Below are 27,826 nucleotides of genomic sequence, written 5' to 3'. Positions count from 1 at the left end.
TTTTTTTTTGTTTCTTAAATTTTAATAGAGTGAGAATTGCATGTAATCAGAATTCCAAAAAGCATACATTGCATGAAGTTAAAATTGGTTAGCAAAATTGTAGAAATATTGAAAAAAAAACTCTTAGTTAAATAGAGTACATATAAATAGCCAATAATTCAACAGTGAAGATTGAGTTAGTAGCTCAAGCAATAGATTTAAAAAGATTTACTATTTGTGACCCGAATGGGCAGTATAAGTCATCTATCACGGCGACATGTGAAACAGTTTTTGCGTTATGTGGGCATTATTGTTGACGAAAAATACCACTGCTCATTTAACACATTTTGAACCCTGCCTATATGGTAGCATAACTAAAATGAACACGTACAAGTAAAAAACATCAAATATCACCTTGATATTTTGACTAAAATAGAAAAAAATATGAACTTGAAAAATCATTAAATATGAACTTGAAAATTAATAAATATGTAAATAAAAGCGAAACAAGTATTATAAATTTCGCTCGATTGTTTGAGAAAAAGACAAATGATTCCATAAAACTGTGTTACTTTCTGTCATAATATTACCCCCATTTATTTTAATCATTGCCGCTATTATACAGGTACATTGTTTTGTTCTAAATACACGTTAACATTGTAATTTTAATCTCTCAATTTATTCGGCATTTTTATATTTGAATATTACAATAATGGATTTTGCACAACTTGATTTGATTATTGAGACGCTCACATCAATCAACTTCAAATGCAGATTCCCATTTATCCTATTAATGTTAACCTAATTTGTTCAAACATAGGTCACAGTAAAAGTCATTTTTCGATGATGGAGGTATCTTTACAAGCGAGTTGAATGTCTATAAACAATTGCCTTATATACAATCGATCGGTTGATCTGCTACCGTTAGTGTTAACATGTACATATAAAAAATACAATAGAATAATCGGATATTTGAAATGTTGTGGCCAAAAGAAGTGCAGATATGTGTTTCAAGAATCTGAACCAAATGCTGCGTACACATATTCATAATAAAAGGAACGTGAGATAGTTGTTAAATCATTGAACGTTTGACGACCTACACCTAAAATTCAATATAAGTAGTAAATATGAAAAAAATGTTTCCCTCGTTACACTAACCTCGTTACTCCTTAAAAATGTAGTAAATGTTTGAAATTCCCTCCACTATTTTGATTAATGATAGAAAGACAGTTAAATTTATGTATCCTGCTGTAAACCACAAATAATAATGTGACGTGAATTGTGTTTGTGCCAATTGATTGGGGTTAGTAGTTTTAAAAAAATCCCTTCTGATTAAATCTCCTACTTTTAAATATATTTTCGTTTCAAATGACACTACTTGTAACTGGCTATCTTAACAATGCTTATCTTATCTTATCTTATAAACATACTTAAATTGTATGTTCAAACTAATTTGCATATTTGTGAAGGGTTGCGTCGAAAGACTTACTGCCGAGGTCACCGGTATTCATCAAACATGGCAGCAAATTGGTCACTTGATCATTGTGTGATTTGTTATCATCTTTCAGTCCAAAGAACTGGCGGGAAAAGATTACAAGTTGTAGAATCATCGCCTGTCGAAATGACAGCATAAGTTTTGAATATATGCAATACACATTTCAACCAAGTATACACTAATTTTCTAACCAGTTTGTGACTTGGACAGACCTCAGCAAGTAAAACAGTTCAACTCTACATATAGTATTAATACTACACTTCGACATTTCAAACCGATTAATAATTATTATGCAACCCTTCAACTGTCCTGCGATTCGTCCAATGCCGGACACAACACCATTTTAAGTTCGGATTTGTCTAACTGTCCATCGCCGTCCATGTCACATAACTTGAGTAAGTTGTCTTTTAAATCATCCAGACCTGACTCGGTGATTTCCTATAAAGAGAAGATATAGCAAAAAAAAAGCGAACAGGTGATAGTGTTATAATCACTGGCACATCAGTACGTACTAGTACTCTCATAAATAGTGTAAAAATCGCTGAAAAAAAGAGTCTCACACATTCGTCTAAAACTCATAATAATGATTTTTACTTCCCCGCCAGATGTAGAGAAAAAGTATTAAAGTGAAAAACAATTTCAGCATGGAATTGCGGGTAACGAGGGTTAGTAGGGCGCCGTTTCCGGCGATTCACGCAGACGATGGTAACGTTGTTGTAGCCATATAGTTCACCATTTTCCATTTCATTCGTCGTCTCTAAGGTCACCGGCGCACAACACCATTCTCAACTCATCTTTCTGCAATGTACCATCCTTGTTCACATCACAAATTTCTAGCAAGGCTGTGACGTTGTCTTCAAGGTTCTGAAGATCTAGGTCCTGGAATGGGAGGGGAAATTGCGGAGGGATACGATTTAGATTGGTTAATGCAACCCGGATGGGTAAACAGTCAATTAACGGCGGTAGACATGTTATTAAATATGATTGTTAATTTGGCATAGGCAGGATATTAATGGACCATGATGCATTGTGAAAATAATGAAGGAACCTTTAGGGGGAAAAATAATATTGCTGTGAATTTATGCATGCGATCAGGAGTGCAATACATACCATTATTTTTTTTAAATAATAGGATAAGCAGTTTGCAAGCACACACAAATAAACGGGAGTGTGATTGGATGCCATGTGGACACCTAACTGAGAACCGCTTACACTCCCGCGATGATGACGTGGAATAGGAGGGTGGGTGAACCCAGGGTCAAACTGAAACATCATAGCGTGCATACGCAAACCTTTCTTTCTGTCAATCGAACGGCTCAGTAGTAATAAAAAAGTTTGACTGAATCAAGTCAAATTAGAGAAAAATTGCATCTTGGTTAAAGAACATACTCGAATTATTTGACACTGAACTACGCAGACATGGCTGACGGACCGCCATAGAATGATTGAACCCTCCACGCACTGTCTGGCATCAGACGTTGAACACAGGTATTTGGCGCCAATCTGAAGGAAGTAGGATACTATAATAACACGTGATTCGGCCAGTCAATCACTAGTCACTACATTTGCCCATCATGCGCATTTAAGATCAAGCAGAGTACAACACACCGTTTCAAAAAAGAATATCAACTGTGCAACATGGCGACTTTTTTCAGGACAAGACAACATAAATGTCGCGACTATTGTCCGTTGTTTGTTCAAGTCACGTGACTGAATCAGTCGTCGTCACAAGATAATAATGAACCCACAACGATAACATAGAAAAACATTACTTAATCAAATTGTATGATTTGCGTTCAAAAACATTAATTATACGCAATGTTATAACTTAAATTTTTTAACGAATTTCCACAAATATTGATAACAAACCATAGAATTTAATAGTAAATGCATAGCGGAGATAAGATAACAGCGTTTACCTCTTCCTCGTGTTCCATCAAGTCTTTCAAGAATCCCGCCAATTCAGCGCCCTCTATTTTCCCATTCTTGTCCTAAAAGAACAGAAAGTGTATCTAAATATATCATATAGCTTTTTGGAAATCATAATCGATTGAGATTAGTAATGCGATGTGATTGGTGCATACATATGCTGTAGTGCGATGTGATTGGTGCATACATATGCTGTAGTGCGATGTGATTGGTGCATACATATGCTGTAGTGCGATGTGATTGGTGCATACATATGCTGTAGTGCGATGTGATTGGTGCATACATATGCTGTAGTGCGATGTGATTGGTGCATACATATGCTGTAGTGCGATGTGATTGGTGCATACATATGCTGTAGTGCGATATGATTGGTGCATACATATGCTGTAGTGCGATATGATTGGTGCATACATGTGCTGAAGTGCGGTATGATTGGTGCATACATATGCTGTAGTGCGATATGATTGGTGCATACATGTGCTGAAGTGCGGTATGATTGGTGCATACATATGCTGTAGTGCGATATGATTGGTGCATACATATGCTGTAGTGCGATATGATTGGTACATACATATGCTGTAGTGCGATATGATTGGTGCATACATATGCTGTAGTGCGATATGATTGGTGCTTACATATGCTGTAGTGCGATATGATTGGTGCATACATATGCTGTAGTGCGATATGATTGGTGCATACATATGCTGTAGTGCGATATGATTGGTGCATACATATGCTGTAGTGCGATATGATTGGTACATACATATGCTGTAGTGCGATATGATTGGTACATACATATGCTGTAGTGCGATATGATTGATGCATACATATGCTGTAGTGCGATATGATTGGTGCATACATATGCTGAAGTGCGGTATGATTGGTGCTTACATATGCTGTAGTGCGATATGATTGGTGCATACATATGCTGTAGTGCGATGTGATTGGTGCATACATGTGATGAAGTGCGGTATGATTGGTGCATACATGTGCTGTAGTGCGATATGATTGGTGCATACATATGCTGTAGTGCGATATGATTGGTACATACATATGCTCTAGTGCGATATGATTGGTACATACATATGCTGTAGTGCGATATGATTGGTGCATACATATGCTGTAGTGCGATATCAATGGTGCATGCATGTGCTGTAGTGCGATATGATTGGTGCATACATATGCTGTAGTGCGATATGATTGGTGCATACATATGCTGTAGTGCGATATGATTGGTGCATACATATGATGTAGTGCAATATGATTGGTGCATACATATGCTGTAGTGCGGTATGATTGGTGCATACATATGCTGTAGTGCGATATGATTGGTGCATACATATGCTGAAGTGCGATATGATTGTGCATACATGTGCTGTAGTGCGATATGATTGGTGCATACATATGCTGTAGTGCGATATGATTGGTGCATACATATGCTGTAGTGCGATATGATTGGTGCATACATATGCTGTAGTGCGATATGATTGGTGCATACACATGCTGTAGTGCGATATGATTGGTGCATACATATGCTGTAGTGTGGTATGATTGGTGCATACATGTGCTGTAGTGCGGTATGATTGGTGCATACATATGCTGTAGTGCGATGTGATTGGTGCATACATATGCTGTAGTGCAATGTGATTGGTGCATACATATGCTGTAGTGCGATGTTATTGGTGCATACATATGCTGTAGTGCGATGTTATTGGTGCATACATATGCTGTAGTGCGATATGATTGGTGCATACATATGCTGTAGTGCGATATGATTGGTGCATAGATATGCTGTAGTGCGATATGATTGGTGCATACCTATGCTGTAGTGCGATATGATTGGTGCATACCTATGCTGTAGTGCGATGTTATTGGTGCATACATATGCTGTAGTGCGATGTGATTGGTGCATACATATGCTGTAGTGCGATGTGATTGGTGCATACATATGCTGTAGTGCGATGTTATTGGTGCATACATATGCTGTAGTGCGATATGATTGGTGCATAGATATGCTGTTGTGCGATATGATTGGTGCATAGATATCCTGTTGTGCGATATGATTGGTACATAGATATGCTGTAGTGCGATATGATTGGTGCATAGATATGCTGTAGTGCGATGTGATTGGTGCATACATGTACTGTAGTGCAATATGATTGGTGCATACATGTGATGTAGTGCGATGTGATTGGTGCATACATGTGCTGTAGTGCGATGTGATTGGTGCATACATATGCTGTAGTGCGATGTGATTGATGCATGCATGTGCTGTAGTGCGATGTGATTGGTGCATACATATGCTGTAGTGCGATGTGATTGGTGCATGCATGTGCTGTAGTGCGATGTGATTGGTGCATGCATATGCTGTAGTGCGATGTGATTGGTGCATACATATGCTCTAGTGCGATGTGATTGGTGCATACATATGCTCTAGTGCGATGTGATTGGTGCATACATATGCTCTAGTGCGATGTGATTGGTGCATACATATGCTCTAGTGCGATGTGAGTGGTGCATACATGTGCTGTAGTGCGATGTGATTGGTACATACATATGCTGTAGTGCGATATGATTGGTGCATACATATGCTGTAGTGCGATGTGATTGGCGCATACATATGCTGTAGTGGGATGTGATTGGTGCAACGTCGTCGTCGTTACGTACCTTATCGTAGTGGTCGAATACTCTATCGAAGTCCTTCTTCGTCAGAATGGTTTTGCCCTAATGAAAATCAGAGATACCAATCAAAGATGGTGTCACCACAATGCGTCGTTCGTTACGACTACTCTGACATTGGAAGTCCAATCCCAGAAAATTTAATTAGAGAAGTGTCAACGTTAACTCGTGAGTGGGGACATCACGTCAGATCAGTGAGTGACAGAAAGAAGAAAAGATGAAATGAGAGTGTAAAAGAAACGGAAGAAATGTGAAGACGTCGGAACAAAGCAAACACAACTCAGTAATGGAAGCCAAGTTAAATAGACACAGAAAGCCACATAAATGTAGACGCATGCGTACAACAGACATACAAAATTATTAGTAAAATGGCGTAGATATTATTGTATGGATTATTACATATTGAGCATACTCACTGCTTTTCCAGGCTTCAGTGAACCCTGTGTGTAATTTTGAATAGGTCATTTTCAATAGTCAAACTATTTAAACCATGCAATTACGTTTAAGAATAAATAAATAAAACGATGACATTCTCTCAAGCTTGAGAAATATGAGGTAAACGTAACTCAAACGATCTGATCATTTTAATCCATTCAGGGAAAAACAATATAACAAGGCCAAGTTGTTACATTCATCCGAGCTATATGAAAACACAGGCAGTAGCCGAGAAGTCAAGAAGAAGTGGACAGTCCAAAGAGATGTGAAAGAAAATGACAGAAACAAACATTTCTATTGTGTTGGTCAACATAGTCCATGCTTGTATTTTTCGGCGTACTACACATGCCTATATACTTTGCAATGCACACCAGAATGGCCAACTAACTACTATGTGCACTACTACACCAATTCTACCATGTGTGTTAGCGCCCTCCTGCAACTAAGACAGTCACACACTACTGACATGTCAAGCCCATGCTATATCTCAATAGGCTGCAGGCGTACATAGTGTGACCCGAGAAGTCAACACTCATCCAGGTTCAATATGAAATACTTGTTCTTACTCGCTTTTGTGCCATGAGCTCCAGTATACAAAAATGAATATTGATACCACATTAACTCAATGAGTATAACAGTCATTCTCCTAGTTTACGTGACGTTCGTAATTTAGTAATGACGTCAGAATTCAATGCTTTAATGAATTTGTCAAACTATAAGTGCATTCGGTATGACGTCACGTGTAAGTTACGGTATTTCCATTATTTGGTTCGTTTGCAAATACTTCACTATATCCGCATTCATTATTAAGATTGATTTCGATTTACAGACTCTGAATCGTTATCTATAATTCCCCAGCCGGAAGTGTTCTTCGATCACTATTATTTCTTATCTATTCTTAGGCATTACTTGTCATCTTCAACAGTCAAGGGAAACATTTTGTTTCTCCACTGATTTTTCGTATTCATATCACTTACCTCAAATCGCATGAGAAAATTCTCTTGAACTGGGAGAAGTCTGTAAAGCAGTGAAAAAAACAATCATCAAAACACGCCATATAAAGTGGACACAATTTGTTGAACCAAACAATGATGTGAAATGTAGTTTAAATTATTAACAATTTCGCTCACCTTGCCATTTCCTTGATTTCCAGTTTACCATCCTTATTGGAATCAAAATGTTCCAACTACGAAAAGATAAAAATTAATAATAATAAAATAATAGTATTTTATATTTTTATTTCTTTTGAAAATACCCCTTACCATGACAAATACCTGTCTCTAATGAATGTTTCTACTGCCTTGTGAACGAGTGAAAGCGTGTGGATGAAAAAAACATGTCACTTACGATAGCCTTAGTATAGTCATCCAATTCTTTGTCTTCAACGTGTGTTTTTTGTTGTGTAAGAAGATCTAACAGAAAATGCTGCAAAATAAATCATTCATTAATTAGTAATACTAGTAGGCCAATTGTCAAGCTCGAAAATATGCCAAGAACGGATTTATTTCTTAATTTTAAATTGTTCCTAGCATGTTCGTAATGCCTCCCTCATTGCCGCCAAAAAATCCTGTCTCGGAGTGTTCATATTAAAATATAGATTATAAGGTTAATGCATGGCACTGCGTGGTGACAGGGATCACTTTACAAAGTGAACTCTATATCGGGTCAACAATATGTACAACTGTACTTGAAAAGTTACCTTGAGCTCAAGTGATTCAATGAAGCCACTTCTGTCGGTGTCGTACTTTCTCCATGCCTTGAACACAAGTGAAAGTGAAATTGTCAAGTTGTTGAATTCACAAAAGACCGTACATTTGGGCTGAAACTTATGTACAAGGCGTAATTTAACACATCGGTCTGATTTGTTTGGTGTTAGAGTTGGATAAAGAATTAGACACTATCCTGTAAAGAGCTACATATTGACTCCAACAAAAGAATAGTTAATCACGTGTAATTACGCAAATTTCTGTCATTGCTCGGGCACCCCAACTACACAATTAAGCAGTTTTCAACAGGTCAATAATCGTGCTTTTTCATCTACTTCCCCTTTGTACTTGTGTACTTTTGCATAATACCGCTGCAGGACTTCATTCATATCCTGTGTTGGTTCATGTTCTACATGCATCTCAGTCAAGTGATGTTTGAGAAAACTTATGAACACCTACCTCCATAAACTCAACGCTTGATCGTAGGGGTTGTTGTGCGCGAAACAGTAGCAAGAAGTTTTCATCGGTTGGCAGGATGTTTGACAACTGAACAAAGTATAAAAGTATAAAAATGAAAAAATAATTCAAAAATACTCTGTTACATATTGTCCAAATTAGTTTTAGTTCAAAAAAGCGTGTCCAGACTGGTTTATGGAATGTGTTCATACACGTAGTTCACATTTGTGGTGGGGATATCTACTACTCAAAATGGCAGAAAGCTCTTGAAGCTTTGATCTCGCGAGAAACCAGTTTGTGAGAAAATCACGCTACACCGGGTAAAGATTCACAATGGAGCATTATTCAGAAAGCATGCGTTTCTGTGCTGTTCGACGTCATAAAAGTAAGAACAGTAATATCCCTATTTTTTAATTTAGTATATTAACACAATTAAGTGAATATATAAGTGTTGAAACGTGTACTCGGCTCTCCGCCATTTTAAAATATGAGTTTTACTTAACAACAAATAATTATGTATGTGATATGGATATATGCAAATACATTGTATATTCATTTGCTTCAATTGACACGTGACACTTACTTCCGTTAAAGAGATTTTTCCATCCTCATTCATGTCATACGCCTCCATAAAACACTTCTTCATCTCTGTTAGCATAGCATCAGAAATTGTCTGGAAAATAAAAAATATATATATATATATATATATATTATATTATATTAATCTAATTTATTTTGATGAAATTCGAAAACCCATTAATAAACAATGCTTATGTATAGTTGCATATTATATACAATTGCTATAGCAACCATGAATTACTGGGGGAAACAATTAGAATACGGACATTCGAACATCTCTCAATTGAATAATCTCGCTACAAAGCAGACACGAACGTGTAATATAATTCTGTTTGTTCATATTTCCTCAGCATGTTTTTTTTTCTATTTAATACTGTCCAGTGCGTATTATACAAACAACGTGTACATATTTCCGGCGTTTTTTTTTTTTTTTCAAGTGATGTGCCTCAAACATTGTCTACATTACCTTACGCATTGTGCGTGAAGGCGTATGGTTTGTGGCATCGACTCACATACGAAAATCGATTTATTTTGAGTGACGTTCGTTTATTAACAATCCATCCAACTCATTAGTGTGAGCACTTGGTTGATTCACAGATCGGGCGGTTTAATATCCCATCGTGTGTAAAGGTTGGGGGGTATCTTTTGTTTGACATATACGTTTAGACGTGCTCTTAAACGAGTCCGTGTTACTGCAACATCAACTATCGAAGACTGCACTACGAAAGAGCAAGAACACTGGTCATATTTCACTAGACACCAACGCCGTGCTACTAAATACGACGATTGAACCAAGAAAAAATAAGTCTAAACAAGAACTAATATGTACAAGATATGTATGTCTGCTTATTTCTGATACATGCCTTCTGTTGATTTTATCTATAATAAGTGTCATCTTGACACAATGATAAGGGCAATTAAAATGCAGAACGGGTTAAGTAAGGGCATGTCAGATTACACTTGGTTGTCAAAATATTTTTATCTATTATGTTAACATCTCCCAATTCATTTATTGTTATTTTGTTGATTTTCATTTCAAAAATCTTTTTTGATTGAAATACAAATACTGCACAGGCTAAGTAGTTGGGTAGTGTTTCAATGACCGAAGTGGACAAATGGGGCGGGGAACTATATGATGCACGTCGTCTGAACATTTGGATGTATATGTTAACGATGTGAGAGGATTGCCCCGGGATGAGGCTGAGCGATAAAGATGATAATACATTTTCTATACCGGGATGCATTGCGATACACGATATAATTGTATAGCTGATCAAATTTCTTTAGGGGATAGAACGGAATGTGAGGGAAATATCATAAAATATATACAAAGTGAAAGAACACAATGTTATTGAAACAGGTGTTTCCTCGAGTTGTTTTCGATAACTATGGGGCGATTCTGCGGCGTCTAAAAATCAATAATTACATGTAGTATACGAATGAAACACGTGTGTATCAGATTATTTTTATCATCGATTCGAGTGAATATGTTCAATGTGTGTCATTGCACCTCGATTTACAAAAAAATAACGCAGGAACGAGTGAATTGGGAAACCTATTATGATATATTGGAAAAATACCTCGCGTGGCGGTGGCCCATGTGATATTAAAGCTTCGATCTCGGTTCACAGATCTATAGGTGTTAAGAAAGCAACAAAACAGGCACCAAAGGAAAAATTATTCCATATTTGGAATTCATGTCTATCGATTTTCACTTGATGGATAAGACACTGCTGAAAACACAAGTAGGCGGCTTATTGGATTGCGGTAGTCGACATCAATCAACAATTTAGACACGCATGCCGGGAGATTTATCGTTCTTAAGGGAACAAGGTGAAAAGAGATACATACATACATATCTATCAGACAGGAATTCTTATGATTTATACAAATAACTTGTTAATTTACCTTCGCTGAACACACCACTTTTATAACGAGAACAGTGAACGCGACTATCTCGTTTGGTTGTCAACATTAATAATATAATACAAAGTGGTAATTTAAAAAAAAAGATATATATATATATATATATATTTACCACAAACACATAAAGTCTAGCAGTCGGCATGTTTTTAATATTATTCCTAACGTTCATTGCATGTTGATATGATAAGAATTGTCAATCGGCAGAAAACTCACATATAGTCACATGTAATATTAAATTCTAGTTAAAATAGTATAATTGCTTTTCAGCGCCTTGATTGTTGTAGTGAATGGGTATTAAAACCATAGCAATAACAATATAGCTTCACCATGAGTATACGAATTTAAATAAGATTCAACAATGAATAAATTAACTTTAAATATTAATGTATTCATCGGCTCACGCAAGAAGTGCTCGATCGAAATACGACTAACATAACACAAATACGGCCTCCCTAAATTATTGTTATTTTTACAGCCCTGGGCTAGCATATTAAAATAACTAATTACAATTAATGCCCTCCCGTATCGATTAATACGCGATGCAAAACCCAGATGTGTATTTGTTGTGAATTGGAATTAATTGGAATTCGAAATGTCAACGAACTAGGCAATGTACTGTGTAATGTATGAGGCGGCCGTTGATCATAACACACGGCTGTTAAAATGTCGTGATCCCCCGAACACACGCCATGGCGGTGAACAAAAGAACGAAGTCTCAACAATGACACGGCAAGCCGTAATTGACTTCGCCATATCTCGCTTTATAACTCGTATATGAGTAGCATTTTATTAGTACCTGTATGATTATGTGAACACGAAATTGAGTTGTCTTTCAATTACATTGTAAACATCAGCATACAACATACGGTTATGTGTGGCGTTTTGTGAATAAGGATTTTATGTTACGACCAAGTGCCGTTCCATTGATCGGTATGACGTAGATACCATTGCACAGGATGTAATGTGAAATTCATATTTAATTTTTTTTAAATAATTTATTTCGAATTTAATTATAAGATTACATGTACGTGTTTATTCTCTCCTCTGCATTGTTATTAGCCAAGAAGTCACATATACGTTGTATCAGTTGATTGTTTTATCAATCCCATAAGCCCTCAGAATATGTAAATTAACCACCATATTGGAATAAATAGATGGCTATTTAATCTGTGTAACTCATGAATATGCAAAACATCAAATTAATTTGCAAGACCATATCTTTAATGTACAGTGAGATACACTTATTAATCAGGGGGCGTTAATGGGTGTTCTTGGTGAAATCACTCTCATCACGTGTGCCGCTGGTTGACTCCAATATGCTCAGTAAACATGCTGAAAATGAATATGTATATATATATTGCCAGTTGTGACAAGTTTTTTTTTCTCTTTTTTTTTAGTGTAAACATTGTTTTTCACTATTACATGATTTGGATCAATTATCGTTTCATTGTTGTCATTTACAATATTTTTGGTACAATTGTTTTTATTTAGGGATTTATAATCACCAGTTGTTTTGCATATCAGTAATAAGTGTCACTGTGCATGTAGGTTACTAATTCATACATAAGGTTTGGTTGGGGTAACCATGGTGATCATACAAAAAGAGACATTTTGAGTATACATTTTGCCCGTTCCACTGACAGTACCGGTAATGAGGCGAAGCAGTGTGTGCGTTTATTTTCTGTTTTCGTGGTATGAGTCGTTAGTCAACTCATAACCGTGCTGTTTCAAGTGTAACAGTCACACCTGAACACCGAGTGACGTTTTCAATATGTGTCCATAGGTGTACTACAACCATATCAACAGGCAAATACCACAATTACTAACCAGGGCTCACATGAGAAAAATCAGCCTCCAATCAACCTGCGAAAATAAACTAAACTGGGTATTTAGCGAGAACGAGAACAGTTATTATCGTCCACATTAGGTAAGACGTCGTTCGTCTGAAGCTAAGACTGTGTTTAATGGCCGAGAATAGACTTCGGTTTATACTATTGATTCGACTGGGAATTGAACCCCCGCCCTGTTGCGAGATGAACACGTACTGTACCACTGTACCACGCCCAGATTAAGTACACGCACACGCCTATTCGTGTTTTAAAAGCGGTCACATATTGTGTTGACCAAATAACGCGGTGTATTGATTCAATGATGCGATGTATCGACACAATATCGTGGTGTATTGACTAAATGTCGTGGTGTATTGATCCAATGATGTGGTGTATCGACACAATATTGTGGTGTATTGACCCAATGATGCGGTGTATCGACGCAATATCGTGGTATATTGACTAAATGTCGTGGTGTATTGACCCAATGATGTGGTGTATCGACACAATATTGTGGTGTATTGACCCAATGATGCGGTGTATCAACACAATATCGTGGTGTATCGTCTTAATATCGTGATGTATTGACTCAATGATGCAGTGTATCGACGCAATATCGTGCTGTATTGACTAAATGTCGTGGTATATTGACTGAATGATGCAGTGTATCGACGCAATATCGTGGTATATTGACTAAATGTCGTGGCGTATTGACTCAATGATGCAGTGTATCGACGCAATATCGTGCTGTATTGACTAAATGTCGTGGTGTATTGACTCAATGATGCAGTGTATCGACGTAATATCGTCGTGTGTTGACTAAATGTCGTGGTGTATTGACCCAATGATGTGGTGTATCGACACAATATTGTGGTGTATTGACCCAATGATGCGGTGTATCGACGCAATATCGTGGTATATTGACTAAATGTCGTGGCGTATTTGCCCAATGATGTGGTGTATCGACATAATGACGCAGTGCATTGACCCAATGAAGCGCTGTGTTGAAAACACCCATAAATAGATAAAAATGGTTAATTCAAAATTCATTAAAGTCAAGTATTTGCTCAAACTGCCTGTAAATTCATTTTAATTTCCGGCACGATTGAGGTTATTGAATTTACGAATGGCGTTTTTTACACCTGTATCTAGTTAGCTGTTATTTCCCGGTTGTGTTAATAAGTTGGCTTTCTTCACAGAACAAAACCATACACAGTTTCAATGATATGAGTTACAACGTTGACACTGACTACGAACACAAGACTGCAATCGCTTTTTTTGAACGGTAATTGTTTTTAGTAACGAGTAACAAATTTCTAGTCATTATTTGTCTCGGAATAAGTCCTCCCTCCTTTTCACTATAATGTCATTACATTTACTGTTAAATAATTAAATATCAGCACTATGTTTTATTGCACCACTGCGGATGAATCCAGCAAAATGTACGATAACAGTGTAGTTAATGTATTTTGCTGAATTTTGATTAGACTGCTTTTTAAATGTACCAGTGACATCAGAAATTTACGTATTTGCTGATCGAATATCGGAAACGACAGCCAGTAAGTATCAACACTCGAATATCTGTTCATACTTCGCATTTTCGTAAAATGACAGGAATATTTGGTAATGGGGATTTTCTCAAAATATTCGCCATCGTGTAGATCATTCTCATCAGTAAAAAATATTAAACACAGCGTGTGTGATTTTAGAGAACACGCTATATTCATTTAAGGCGTACAGTATTGTTTTTTGTAATCACATATTTTACAAACACTGAGTAGTTTTCAAGTATTTTTGCAATAGATTATTTATCATACCCTTTTATGTTACTTTACAAAAACGCATAGCATCTTTTCACATCAGGAGTACAATGTTTGCATTTCGTTTAAGGGCATTACAAAAAACTACATTTCTATTAAAGACCACCTTCCCTACAATGCTTCAATTATCTGAAACGAAAACAGGTTTTGACTTTTGACAGTGGAAATGCAATTATCTGTTGCCATGGGAATGACAGATCTGAAAGCGAATTAAGACTTTAGAAGTTAATGTAGACAAGGTTTATCTCAATCATCGGATGTTAATTTAATTTTTAATCAAGTAGGATCGCCCTTTTCTTATTTATTTATAATTAAGGTGAAGCATTACTTCGTAAACATGTTATCTTGATGTTGACGACATAACAAATGCCTCGAATGTAAATTGAAAATAAATGCCGACAGGCAACAGACAACCGAAAAATAAAAAGAAAGGTTCAAATTTGCAAAAATCGAAGTACACGATCTATTGGATAACAATTGTCCGCTTTGTAATTGGTCACGTGGTTAAAACAAGCACAGGGGGCATACCGCAAATTGGAAGGATTAAAAGAAACAAAACTAGGATTTGGGTGAATCACGCTCGTTACTGAAAGCCGGGGTGGGGGTCGAAGGTAAATGTCTAGCAAAACTGAACAACAGACACGGATGTGATAGTGCTGACGGCACACTAGACTTGAGACATCGGAGAATAGCGGTTATTACAGAGAGTAACCGCGTGAGAAACACGAGTTTCTAATTTCTTACAGATGTGTTGAAATCACGGCAATCGCGAACATCAACTAATAGCATGCTTGAGCCATATTCACCAAAATTGGCTTTCAACAGAATTTCAAGTATGTTTTATACTTCAAACCTTCATAAGTATGTATGAAGACAATAACAATTGGATCTTTTCAGACGCCGAAACCTCTGAATATGACGCATCGAGTCAATGTGTTTATTGAAATATACGGTCTTCAATTTGCTATAATAACTAAAACACACTCTAAGCCTCAGACAATATTACGTATGGATTCACAATTCTAATTTTCGCGTTATCAGCTTACTCTTCTGTATATTAAACATTTTCACTTCTTATACGAGATTGTGGCGATGTTTTTCATTTTAGTTGTGTGACAATCTCCGTTTCGTCCATCATTACATTTTGATCTGCTCACCAACCTCGCACCGAAGACGCGACTTCACTAAGGGGTCCGGGTCATGCTCCCCTTAACATTTTTGAAACGCTATTTCCAGCATTTTGAGTGGCAAATTTTGTTGACACATAGGGTTTCAGGTTGTTTTGGGAGGGGCGACGACCCCCAACATTTTTTTCGATAGCCACCCCTGCCCTACCCTGTGCCGCCGCCACTGTACCCGAAACATTCTTTGACATACTCTAATATGCATCCATAATGCCCGTACTTGCATATTTACATATTCATGATTTACATATTCATGAATATACGATAAGTATAGTCAATCATGGTTTTGTTCAGGGCACAGATCGTCTGCTTTTTTTTCTTACGATGGAAATAAATTGTATTAACTTTTTCCTGTCTTTATTAATTAGAAAGTCACATCATACTAACTACTTCTAACAAATTTACTGAGAAGTTTCGTTTTCGTGTGAAATGTATATAACATCGCATAATTTGTGAAATGTATATAACATCGCATAATTTGTGAAATGTATATAACATCGCATAATTGTGAAATGTATATAACATCGCATAATTTGTGAAATGTATATAACATCGCATAATTTGTGAAATGTATATAACATCGCATAATTTGCAAATATTTTTTTTTCTAAAAATTATAATGTGGTATTTGGTCTTCGATAATATCAGAGTGCGGGCAGGTGGGTTTAAGTAGTCAGTTACAATGACAATGACACACTATAAAATCATCTCCAACCTTCGCTGAATAATAAACAGAGTACGGATGTGACTTGACTGCTTAATCAATGGAACTGACGTTGCACCTGTGGTCGTTTGTCTTTAAAGCCAAAATGAGTCGCTGTCTATATGCTCTTAAAGTATTATTTTTACAAGTTAATGTATGTGACTGTGCTCACTCACTCTCTCACTATAACTTTATTAGCATGCATAGTGTCCTTGCCGAAACATAATTTAAAAATATTCAATTACAGAAATTGCGAAAATTCTGTTTGTATATTTATACATGTATATTGCAATGAGACGAGTTATTTTATGCACAGAAGATAGGAAAGTAAGGCACAGCAGGTAAGAACTGAGATAATGTAAGTTATTTCAAGCTAGTCACAATTATTATCAGATTTTCTTTTCACTGATATAAAAGAAATGTATTTCAGATTTTCAATGAGTAAAGTATAGTCGTTCCACCACAGAGATAAGAAAGAAGCAACCAATTGTAAATGGGACCATTTTATCATTAAATACAATTTCTGCTTTTTATTCTCTGGTTAAACGACCTGCACTGTACAGCTGTGGGCCTAAGTGGGGTTATTAGGAATGCAATGAACACCGCGCAGAACACAGCCGCACTTCAAAAACGTGACTAGAATGCTAAATTATTTCACTGTGTAAACTCTTACTTGATTTGTCGCCTGATATTTATATAAAACAAAATAAAATACACCATTTATGATTAGCTAATATCAAAGTCATTGTTAGTATTTCAGTTTTTTTTTACATTGTCAAATAGAAGACACCTGTTTTCCTATATTTAATGCAATGTTACAGACAGCTTCCTTTCCGGATACACCTGAGGTTTGAATACGCGTGTTTTTCTAACTGTCATTGCCATGTCAGTATGCAGCTTTACAAGGACGGCATATCACACAGTGTGGTTGAGTATACACACCGTGCCGGAATCAACACATCAACTGTATCACCGACAATACGCGGTAGAAAACACAATTTCAACAGTGATATGTCTCTCTTACTAAGATATCTGTCAGAGAGATCAACAAGCGCTACATGTTTCCACAGTACATATCTCTCTACTCCTCATTCACAAGCATAACCTATACGAGATGGAAAATAATTCAGACAAACATTAAAAAAAGATTAATCAATAAGATTGAGAGCATAATTGCCCGACTATACGTATTGAGTGTGTTTATTGTGATATTATGGTATAAAATTGCAACAAGAGAAAATAAGACGATTTACCATAAATATTGCAATTAACTCATACAACCCGATAGCGAGTTTATTTCAAAGAAACAGTACACTTATCCATTAATTATGTATTGTTACCTTAGACTATATAAGTATATGATGAAGCTATGCCCCTAACCATGACTGATTAGCCTAAATACACGTTACATTGTTAAATTTATTGTATTTATTAGAGTGTTTTTTTTACAGCTAGCCTAAATAGTGCTTACACAATAGAACCAAAAAATGTAAATGTCCGTTTTCGTCCTGGCATGTCTGACATTCATACGAGGTGCCAACAATTGTCGACGTAAACCTATTGTGTAAGCATCATATACCGAACGAAAAAAAAAACTACAAGACCATAGAACTATTTGATTAGATAGCTTCACGCTTACTCGCTTACCGACTGAAAACACATATCATATGCACAATTAAGTTGTGACATCACGTGGGTTTTCTGGTATTTGTTAAAATACGTGAACTGAGTTGAGCACTATCAAACATGGCTTACGTTAATGTTGGTTTAACGATTAAATGAAAGGATTCATATTAAATTATATTATATTATATTTTATTATATTTTATTATATTTTATTATATTATATTATATTATAAGTCACTGACCACGCCCATTTCTATATCGATTAAATTACAATAGGTTATTCATAATAAGACTTAACACACTTAGACGTCTCAAGGGATTCTATTGCTAGATAAAGAAATAAAAAATGAAAAATGGAAGACCCAGATTGGCCGACGATGATCACGTGTGACCTTTATTTGTTTGAGAATATATTAAAGAATAAACAAAAAAGAGTAATAACAAAACGCAATGATTTTTTTATGAACCCGTTTCATTCGAGAACTATGGATAGTAGCTAGTAAAATATTCAGAAAAATTGAACCCTGAACAAAAGGAAACTGTAGTTCAGTTTTATGACTCGAGGAGAATGTTTATTGGCTTATCGGACACGTGATGTCGATTATCCTACCCAATTGGTTCACTCGTGTATACAGAGAGACATGCGATTGCCATATAAAGCAAATACATGAACGATCGTGTTCTGCCTGTGTTGTCACGCAATACACAATAGTGTGTACACGAGACATTGCAAAACCTCGTAGCTAGGCATTGTTATGTTCACAGTCCTTACGATGACTTGGTAAATAATATCGTCGGAAAAACATTAATTTTTGGTATATACTTTAGACGATCGAATTCATACCAAACAAATGTACTAGTAATGCGATGTAGCAGTCCTTTTATTGTATTGCGTTCAGGTCGGTCAGTTATATATCCATGGAGGGCCACGATCGACTACACCATCTCTAGACTGTGCTTGTACACCGGTCGTGTATGTTTAATCTTCCATACTGAACCTTGATTAGTGTACTGCGCTTATCCAAGCATAACACCTAATGAGGACCGTGTCTCCCGATGTCGACGTCGTTACATGCGAATTTGGTAAATCATGTGAGGCCATTACTCTCTACAATTACGCGCAAACGTTTTGCAAATATCAACCAACGACTGAGAATTTATACCCAATTAATGAGTTATTAAATTAGAGCATGCGTAATGTGCACATACACAATCCGTTTGATTAGTATACTTCAATATAAAAGATGATACACATATTAAATATAATCAATTATCTCAGTCGCAAAATCTTGGAGGAAATTTGACTGACGAAATGAGATTGATTGTTTGTTTCTTTCACTTTCATTTTCAGGATCAGTTTGCGGAAACTGAGAGTAATTTTAAGTCGCCATGGGAAATTAATGTTTGAGATCACTAAATGTGGATTATTTCCAGCAATGGAAACACGACATCACATTATGCATGCATTCATGATGCCTACAGGGAAGTCCCTAATGAAAGTTTACATCGAATAATATTAATAATAAATAAGTCACCCACTATATCGGATGAAATATAAGAAGTAAATGCTATATAAAATGATGAGAATGTTATAATTACACATGGAAGAAGCTGACTTTCGTGACAGTTCCCACTTTTCCAACACCTACGCATCGAAAGGGAATCACGTGACCTACTCTATTATGGGACTGTATATCACAATCTCGGAATCGATTTTTCTTTCGTATGTCTATTACAATTCTTCAGACTTCAGACACATTGCTACTGGCGTTTATATCTCGACAATTTACTACACATACATACATATGGCGACAATCGATACTGGATTCGTGCCAACGTGATAGTAGCATCATGCCAACCTGGCAAAATCTGAATCTGCACATCATATATTCAAACAGACACGCCCGATTCTCGCAAGAATTCTCACGTGTACGAGTTTTCATCTACTGTAATATTAATATTCGTTCACAACTGTTACTCATAAAGATTGTTTTATTTAAAATACGTCACATTAAGCCCTGAAGTGGTATTCAAAAACAATTATAGTTGTCATGTTGTATATTTTTACCTTTGATAATATCACGTAAAACAGCAATGGAATTTAATAAAAGTTAATACATCATTTATTTGTTCAAGTGTCATATTTTAGAGTATCTGACAACATGTCTCTATCATGGATTAAACAACTAGTACAATGGCTTCAACACTAAACAGTAATGTAGCATTTAGTCTAAATGATCGATTTTATTCACAATTGATAGAGATTAAACCCGGCAGCTGATGACTGTAGTGCAATTGTATGGAAAATTGCTTTGACGGTTAACATGTTCTCAAGTGAAATATTCTATCAGCGATGTTTGTCTGTATTGAAGAAGTAAAATATATTTTAACAGATATCACTTCGATTAATTAGATTGCTAGAGTCCCGTCGTCTTCCTTGTAAAAATGTATCCTTTGAGTAATGTCGTTCGCTGCAGTATTTTGTAATGTTTTTACTGTAGCAAATATGCCCGCTAAAATGCCACTTCACATCAGTATAATCTGTAGAAATGTAGTCTGCTACAAATTGAAGATAACGTATACAAATATTCGTCTGATAAATAAATAGTTAAAATGGTTATATTCAGAAGTAATGTCGTCTGCTCCAATCTGTAATGAAATTGCGACATCCCACATATGCAAACACATAACATCCCTCTTCAAATGTTTCTATTATATGACTTATGTCGTCTGCTACACAATGTACTCATTTGTAGCAGGTTACACTTTTGACAGCTGAATATCTAAATGTTATTTTCAAATGCGTATAATTTGGGAGTACTGTCGTTCACTGCAACGTGTGATAAAATTGAAACCACCAATTTTCTTGATGTATTTTCATTTTGTTAGCAGTGTCGCTTGCTAAGAAAAGATCGTTTGAAAGAAAACGATCTATAACCTGCGAGGGGTTACGTCTGCTGTAGTCTAGTGTTTATATTGTCTACTCACATCCAAATGTTGTTATGTGAGTAACCGGGAGCAGTAAGTATGTCTGGCATTGACAGTTTAACAACCAATATTATAATAACGATAACACGAATGTGCTGCTTTACAGCTGGTTGATATCATGGATCGTGGAATTGCTACTACAGTATGGCCACAGTACCTTTGCATTCTCTCGTCGGTTCCAGCACTACAATCGAACGGAAACTGATCAGTTCTAAACCTATTTTATTACTATTAGTACTAACAATCTCCGTGAATATTAAATACAATGCAAAGATTTGAAACATCGTTTTCCGTGGATACGTATGTTTGTATCAACCAACGTTTAGATTTTGCTGTAGAAGTTCAGATGTATGTCGATAGACTATTACGCACAGAGATTACAACTTGAAAATGTGGTTGTATTTAATTGGCCAATGAGAATAATCGACATGTGAATATAGTCTCGTATCTTTAAAAGGCTTTCAAATCATCTTTGAGCTCAACTCTCCTGAAAATTCCATTTCGACTTCAATTAAGCAATTTTGCTACCTTGATCAGTTATTGAAACTCATTTGTACACTGTCAATGTGTTCTATTATCACAGACTTCTTCAGAAAAACTGTATACAGAGACCCATTGATAAATTGCCATGGTAATCCATTCAGTTTGTGTTTCAATTCTCAGGGTTTTTTTCTGTAATTGTTTAATATCATTAAAGAATTTGTGGGAAAAAAAATCAAGCGAAGTCCACTCAGGCCTTAAATGTTTGTTTCCACATGCTTTCAATAAAGCAAATCAATGATTGAGAGTTAAGTGCGAATGATGGAGCTTAATGCAATCTATAATTTACAAAACACGTGGCAGTAGTGTCATTGTATCGCTCGTGAAACCAATTTCTAGGGTGAATCAATAATTAGGACACGTTCTAATTACCGGCTCCTAATTGAGTCCCAATGTGTACGTGTTGACAAATTCAATACACCGGTATATGTGATTTTTGACTACTACTGAGATATTTGGTCGAGACAATATTTGTATGGAGAGCGAAACTAGTCACGAGAAATTAAATTTAATGCATAGTTACTAAACGCCGTCCACATGGCGTTCTCAGGTAAAATTCAATTTCTCCCACTCATCACACAACGTCCGGCATACAGAGTTCACATTTACGATTTGGTGCTGCCTAGGTTGAATGCAAATATCAGACAGAGCAAACGAACCGGTAGTCGGTTGTACGTATTACATAGTAGTTGATTTAAAAAATAACAATATACTACGTTTCAAAGATTGAGTTGAAAGGAAAAGTGTCACTATTAGACATATTTGTCTTTATTATATTTACTCAAACAAGAATAAAAAATGATCATGCAAAACAATTGTTAGTCTGCAGCATATATTATCTTTACATCATACTGTCAAATATTAAAACAAGGAAAACAACATCAGATTGTAATGAACATCATCACACAATATTAGGGCGAAAAAAATGTACAATCAATTCCACTGCGGTGAGAAGAACTATTTATAGGTAAAATAAAAAAGGTGCTGGTAAGGATTGTACTCTTTTTTTTCTCTGGCATCAAGGCGTTGTATATTTATATTTAAGTAAGCTGTTTAGAGTCGGTTTACTCTAGTTGTAATTTTACAGATATTGTGCGTATGTAATTGAAAGCTTTTAAAAATCCCTTTGTCTAGCACCGATCATTTTATTTTATTATTTTGTCCATAATGAGATGATATAGTGAAATTGCTGATAACAGCATAACCAATTCCGCAAATTAAAAGAAGTTGTCAAACTTATTTAGTTTTTCTCACGATTCTGTGACAAATGTAAGGCAATTTCTTTCAACATGGGGGCTGTATTAAACATTATTGATCAAGTCAGTGAAGGTCGTGGGAATAATCGAAGTTATATCGCTGCAATTCTTAGTGTGATATCATGATTCATTACAACGTCACATATCACTGTCCACATTTCATTACTAATACAATTTACTTATTCCTTGTATAGGCGCACGATATAATTGACACCGGTGAACATCAGTAAAGCGTAAATGAAACCTAACGACCGTCATACCAAACAACGTTATCGGAACATATTTCAGAACGCTTTGACGTGGGTTTTGTCATATAATTATATCCCCGTTTCTATCGATTTTTAATCTCACTAAGTACTCCACTACACTACCCCAGGGAGATGGATCCACGCCTGTGGGTAAGTGTAACAATAACAATGTTGGATAATTTACCCCGGCAAATACTTGTTTTTACACTGATTGTAAACAGTGTAACAGACATCCTAATTTTATGCCAATTGTTGGTTTTAACAACCATGTGATTGATCCCAAGAGCGAAGACACTCCCATAATATATGCATACTTTCATCTCCTTGGGAAATACAGCTACAATGTTACCATAGAGTTGTCCATACTTAATAATTCAATAGCGAGTATAGATTATGAAGTCTCACAATACAATGTGCTCATTAAATATTCATTCATTTATACTCAGCGGCATTGATAATCCCCAAGAAAATAGAGAGATGATTTTTAAGTTTGTCATAATCAGGAATTCGCGGCGGGGGGGGGGGTATTTATCAGAGATCCTTAATTCCGTCTTGAAATCGTTATCAGTATTTTGGTGCAATTGCAGACATAAATATTCAACATCATTGCAAATCTTAATGTTTGAATGTAAGGTTACAACGAGATTAGTTTTATCCGGATAACCTCTGACCTACTAAAAAGAACAATTTCACAAGACCTCAAAAGACATTCTTTATCAAGGAGCCACTTGATTCGTGATTCATGAAATATGTAATGCATACACAATACTATTTGCAGCTAAATTATACTTCCCTTGTGTTATATTCAAACACAAAAGTCAGCGCGCGATGTATTTAAAAACATCCCCGGTCGCTAATATGGTGTGGTATATGGCCTCAGAGTAGATGGTGATAAAATAACCAGATAAGAAGTTAATTTATGACAGGACAGTGAATAATTAATGATGAGATTGAAACATTCCATTTTCAATAAAACCTGATATGAATAATAATTACATGCACTCAATTTGGCACTGTGTCGATACATGACATTAAAAAGTTGGTTTTACAATATGAAACTTGATGCAATAGGAAAACAAAAAAATCGCTAGAACCTATTCTACCTCTGCCTAGACATCAATTGATCGCGTGATTACTTCTGTGCCCAGGCGAGAACATATATATCAAACATTATACATAGTAAAGGAAACACTCAAAAAAAGAAGAAAACGCGTACGTGATTCGTGACTGGCCTTGGCTTTTCGGAAAATTGTCAAAATACAATGATACTACTTCTACTCCCGTTGCCATAACAACGCGTTATCTTCACCCGAACGTTAATATAAATTCTAAACGAGCAACATGTCTCCAGGTATTCTTTTATCTCAGTATATTAGTCTATATAACTTGGCTAAATTCCACGTATCTATTATTAATACTGTACAGAAATGGTGGCATGTATACGTCGTCAATGTTTTGCCCGTGGGGAGTTGCGGACCTCTCTCAAGGCCTCAAACTGTCATGGAATCCATGGAGAATTCATCTAGCATTTTGCTCACACGTTTTATCTGGAATATAGATTACGGGTAGTACTGGATGGTGGGTGGAATAATATATACCCTTGATATATTATGGTGGCGTAAATGATATATACCCGTACTGATAAATAATAGAAGGCAGATAAATTATTTATTTGTTATGACCCTCGGCGAAATTATTGACTTTGGCTGAGCCTCAGTTAAAAATGTCCCTAAGTCATTAAAACTGCAACATTTCTCGTTAGAGAACCCGTATTTACAATGATGTCATTGCCGATTTGCATTATGTGATATATATGTATGGGCAACAAAGGTCTTAGGTGGGTTGCACGCTGGGTTCACCCCTTTAATCCTCCCGGTCAGTGCTCACATAGAAACATGATGAGTATAACAAATAGCCCTCGGACGAGGCTGACTAGATAACCATTCAGGCAGATGAGAAATGACAACCATTACTTTGCTGCGAAAGTCATCGAAAAAGGCAATTTGAACATAGTGGCTACATAATTGTAGGTGATTGTGTTCTCAAGATAATTACGCGAAATAATCCCTTTAGTCCTTAATTTCGTTATTTGAACTTGGCATTTATCTGGCACACGTCAATAAAAAGACGACACAGAGATAAAAGACCATACATTTGTTTGACATAGACGGAATTGTGGCGCATACATGGTTGACAATCGAATAGAGCGATCGTGGTTCACACTAATTGGGTGGGGTTATGCACATGCGCAGTCCTGTAATCTCACGGTATTTTCACTGTGCCATTTGCCGAAACAATGTTATACATTTAATATCACATAACGAATCACGAGGGCGATGATAAGGTATCAGTCTGTGAAAGACGTACGTATGCAGTTTATTGGCTTGATATTATTGCCGCCCTTAAATTGAATCGATATCTACCGCCACGTAGCTTATTAAATACAAACAGAAAATGGAAAAAAATAACAATAGTGTAAAAGACAAACAAAAAACAGCGACTGCTGTGATGCAAAGCGAACTGTGCATGTACAACCATGTAACTAAATTTAATTGTATCGCATTTTAAACACATAAATGTACATTATGTAGATTATGGGCGATTTTTCGGTGAGAGTAGAATGGTAAAATGCTGATATTTAACAGTAACAAGCAATTCGCCATATTAATGGTATATTTACTAGGATTTGCTAACAATGCAACAGATGGTGGCGGCGAATACATGAGTCCGGTACAAACACATTGCCCGCACATTATATTTTGGCGTATTTTGCATTCTTTTTATATTACGGGTTGTCTTTTTTTAAATTAGAAAACTACGTATCGGGGGGGGGGGCAGTGATTACTAACGGCTGTGGTTTAGCGTTACGTTTAGTAATGTAATAGAACTACAATTTCAGGCATACCCTCGGAACGTGGTAATGCCATGTAAAAAAAACATCCCTGGATTTGATTCCAGTTTGGGAAAATATAACAATGCCGTGCTATCATGTAATTAATGCATTGCATCGAACTGAATAATGAATTGGTATTGATTGGTCGATATCTGAACAAAATTAATACTAAAATGAAGTTGTCTGACCTAAAGCGTTGAAATACAGGTTTGTAATTAGACATTTAGGTAGAGTTTTTACATAGATATGAACTATATACGCCTAATAATTTAATTTTTATCAGTATTACATTAAGGTAATTTTTGTTATTTTTGCAAATCAACGTGGGCGTGTGAGTTCAACCTTCTGAAGGCCAGTGGGACTATTAGGTAACCCGAATATCAACTCATGAGGCTTCCATATATACGACGATTTGTTCATTATTCGATTCCCATCTCCCCCAAGCTACATCAAATAGAGGGCTTTTCACGTTCCGATTGTTAGCATTTTACATATATCTACATAAAGGGTGTGAATAAAAAGATGGAGTGATGGGATGTATTGCTTACCTCTGGACCCCCGGATGTCTGTATCAGCTCTCTAAAGAACGCATCTAACTCTCCGTCCTCGATGTAACCATTGCCTAAATTATGTGGAAGAGAAAACGACAATAATACGAGCACAGAATGATAAAGTGATTATCGCTATATCTAAAAATACTATTAATCGTATGCTACTTATCATAACGCACTGTGTACGTTTGTAATGTAAATTACACTAACGTGGCATATAATCATTAAAAAAATGTTAAAAATGAAATGAAAAGCTACTCACCATCCATATCATAGTGATCCCATACCGTCATGAAATCATGAGCAGTCAGTTTTTTCAAGTTGCGGAATTTCGCCATAAAATTTGTGCCGCGTTCTGCTTGCGTTGCCATAATGTCGATTTTGTTTCTGCTGTGTTTATTAAACTCCGACGAAAACAGATTGTCTGGGATGATACACACCGGTGCGTTTGTATGTAGAGAGACAGAGCTAAAATGCGTCCTCGCAGTCGCCGATACAGCAGTCCGTGTACCTTAGCGAGATGGAATATCTCACATTTATGTCATTTGCTTTGGAGCAGAGAGCACAAAGGTGGGCTTGCGCATGCGTGTATCTCCGCCAAAAAAAAAACGATATTCCCCGGATGAGCGGCTGACAGGTGTAAACGCAAACAAAATAGAACACGCGGCATTTGACGATGTAAACTATCAACAAGATTATTTATTTATTTATTTATTTTCATTTATTTTATTGATTGATTTATTTATTTATTTATATATTTATTTATTTATTTATTTATTTATTTATTTATTTATTTATTTATTTATTTATTTATTTATTTATTTATTTATTTATTTATTCCGAATCGCACAAGAAAACCGGAAAAAATAATAATTACTTTAATATATTTTGCGGCGTGGGAACAACATCGGCAAATTTTTTTTAAAGAAAATGATATAAAATATGGTGATCAAAGATGCCGAAATAAAATACATGAAGCGACAACAATAGAAACACAGTTTACT

General features: G+C 36.0%; 1 protein-coding gene across 7 annotated transcripts; it reads right to left on the bottom strand.

The window, feature by feature from the left end:
- LOC100368283 (calbindin-32) lies at positions 1–27,383 on the bottom strand. 7 transcript variants are annotated; one of them, XM_085499969.1, is made up of 13 exons: positions 27,085–27,383; positions 26,820–26,893; positions 9,263–9,352; positions 8,683–8,769; positions 8,217–8,273; positions 7,865–7,942; positions 7,648–7,703; positions 7,495–7,534; positions 7,084–7,101; positions 6,499–6,522; positions 6,071–6,127; positions 3,394–3,465; positions 1,186–1,912 (listed from the first exon to the last, which is right to left on the bottom strand). In XM_085499969.1, the coding sequence occupies exons 1-13, from the start codon at positions 27,191–27,193 to the stop codon at positions 1,775–1,777; spliced, it is 900 nt and encodes a 299-aa protein (XP_085356095.1). In that variant the 5' UTR covers positions 27,194–27,383; the 3' UTR covers positions 1,186–1,774. The 7 variants fall into 7 exon arrangements, with proteins under 7 accessions (XP_002735965.1, XP_085356095.1, XP_085356092.1 ...); XM_085499966.1 differs by having other exon boundaries at positions 7,084–7,105; positions 7,496–7,534; XM_085499967.1 differs by lacking the exon at positions 1,186–1,912 and adding an exon at positions 2,044–2,353 and having other exon boundaries at positions 7,084–7,105; positions 7,496–7,534.
- Between the last annotated feature and the right edge of the window lie 443 nt (positions 27,384–27,826).

This window comes from Saccoglossus kowalevskii, chromosome 6, assembly GCF_978046115.1.
Source record: "Saccoglossus kowalevskii chromosome 6, keSacKowa6.1, whole genome shotgun sequence".
NCBI classification, from domain to species: Eukaryota; Metazoa; Hemichordata; class Enteropneusta; family Harrimaniidae; genus Saccoglossus; species Saccoglossus kowalevskii.
The sequence above is the reverse complement of the archived record's forward strand: the minus strand, read 5'-3'. Positions and strand labels throughout refer to the sequence as shown.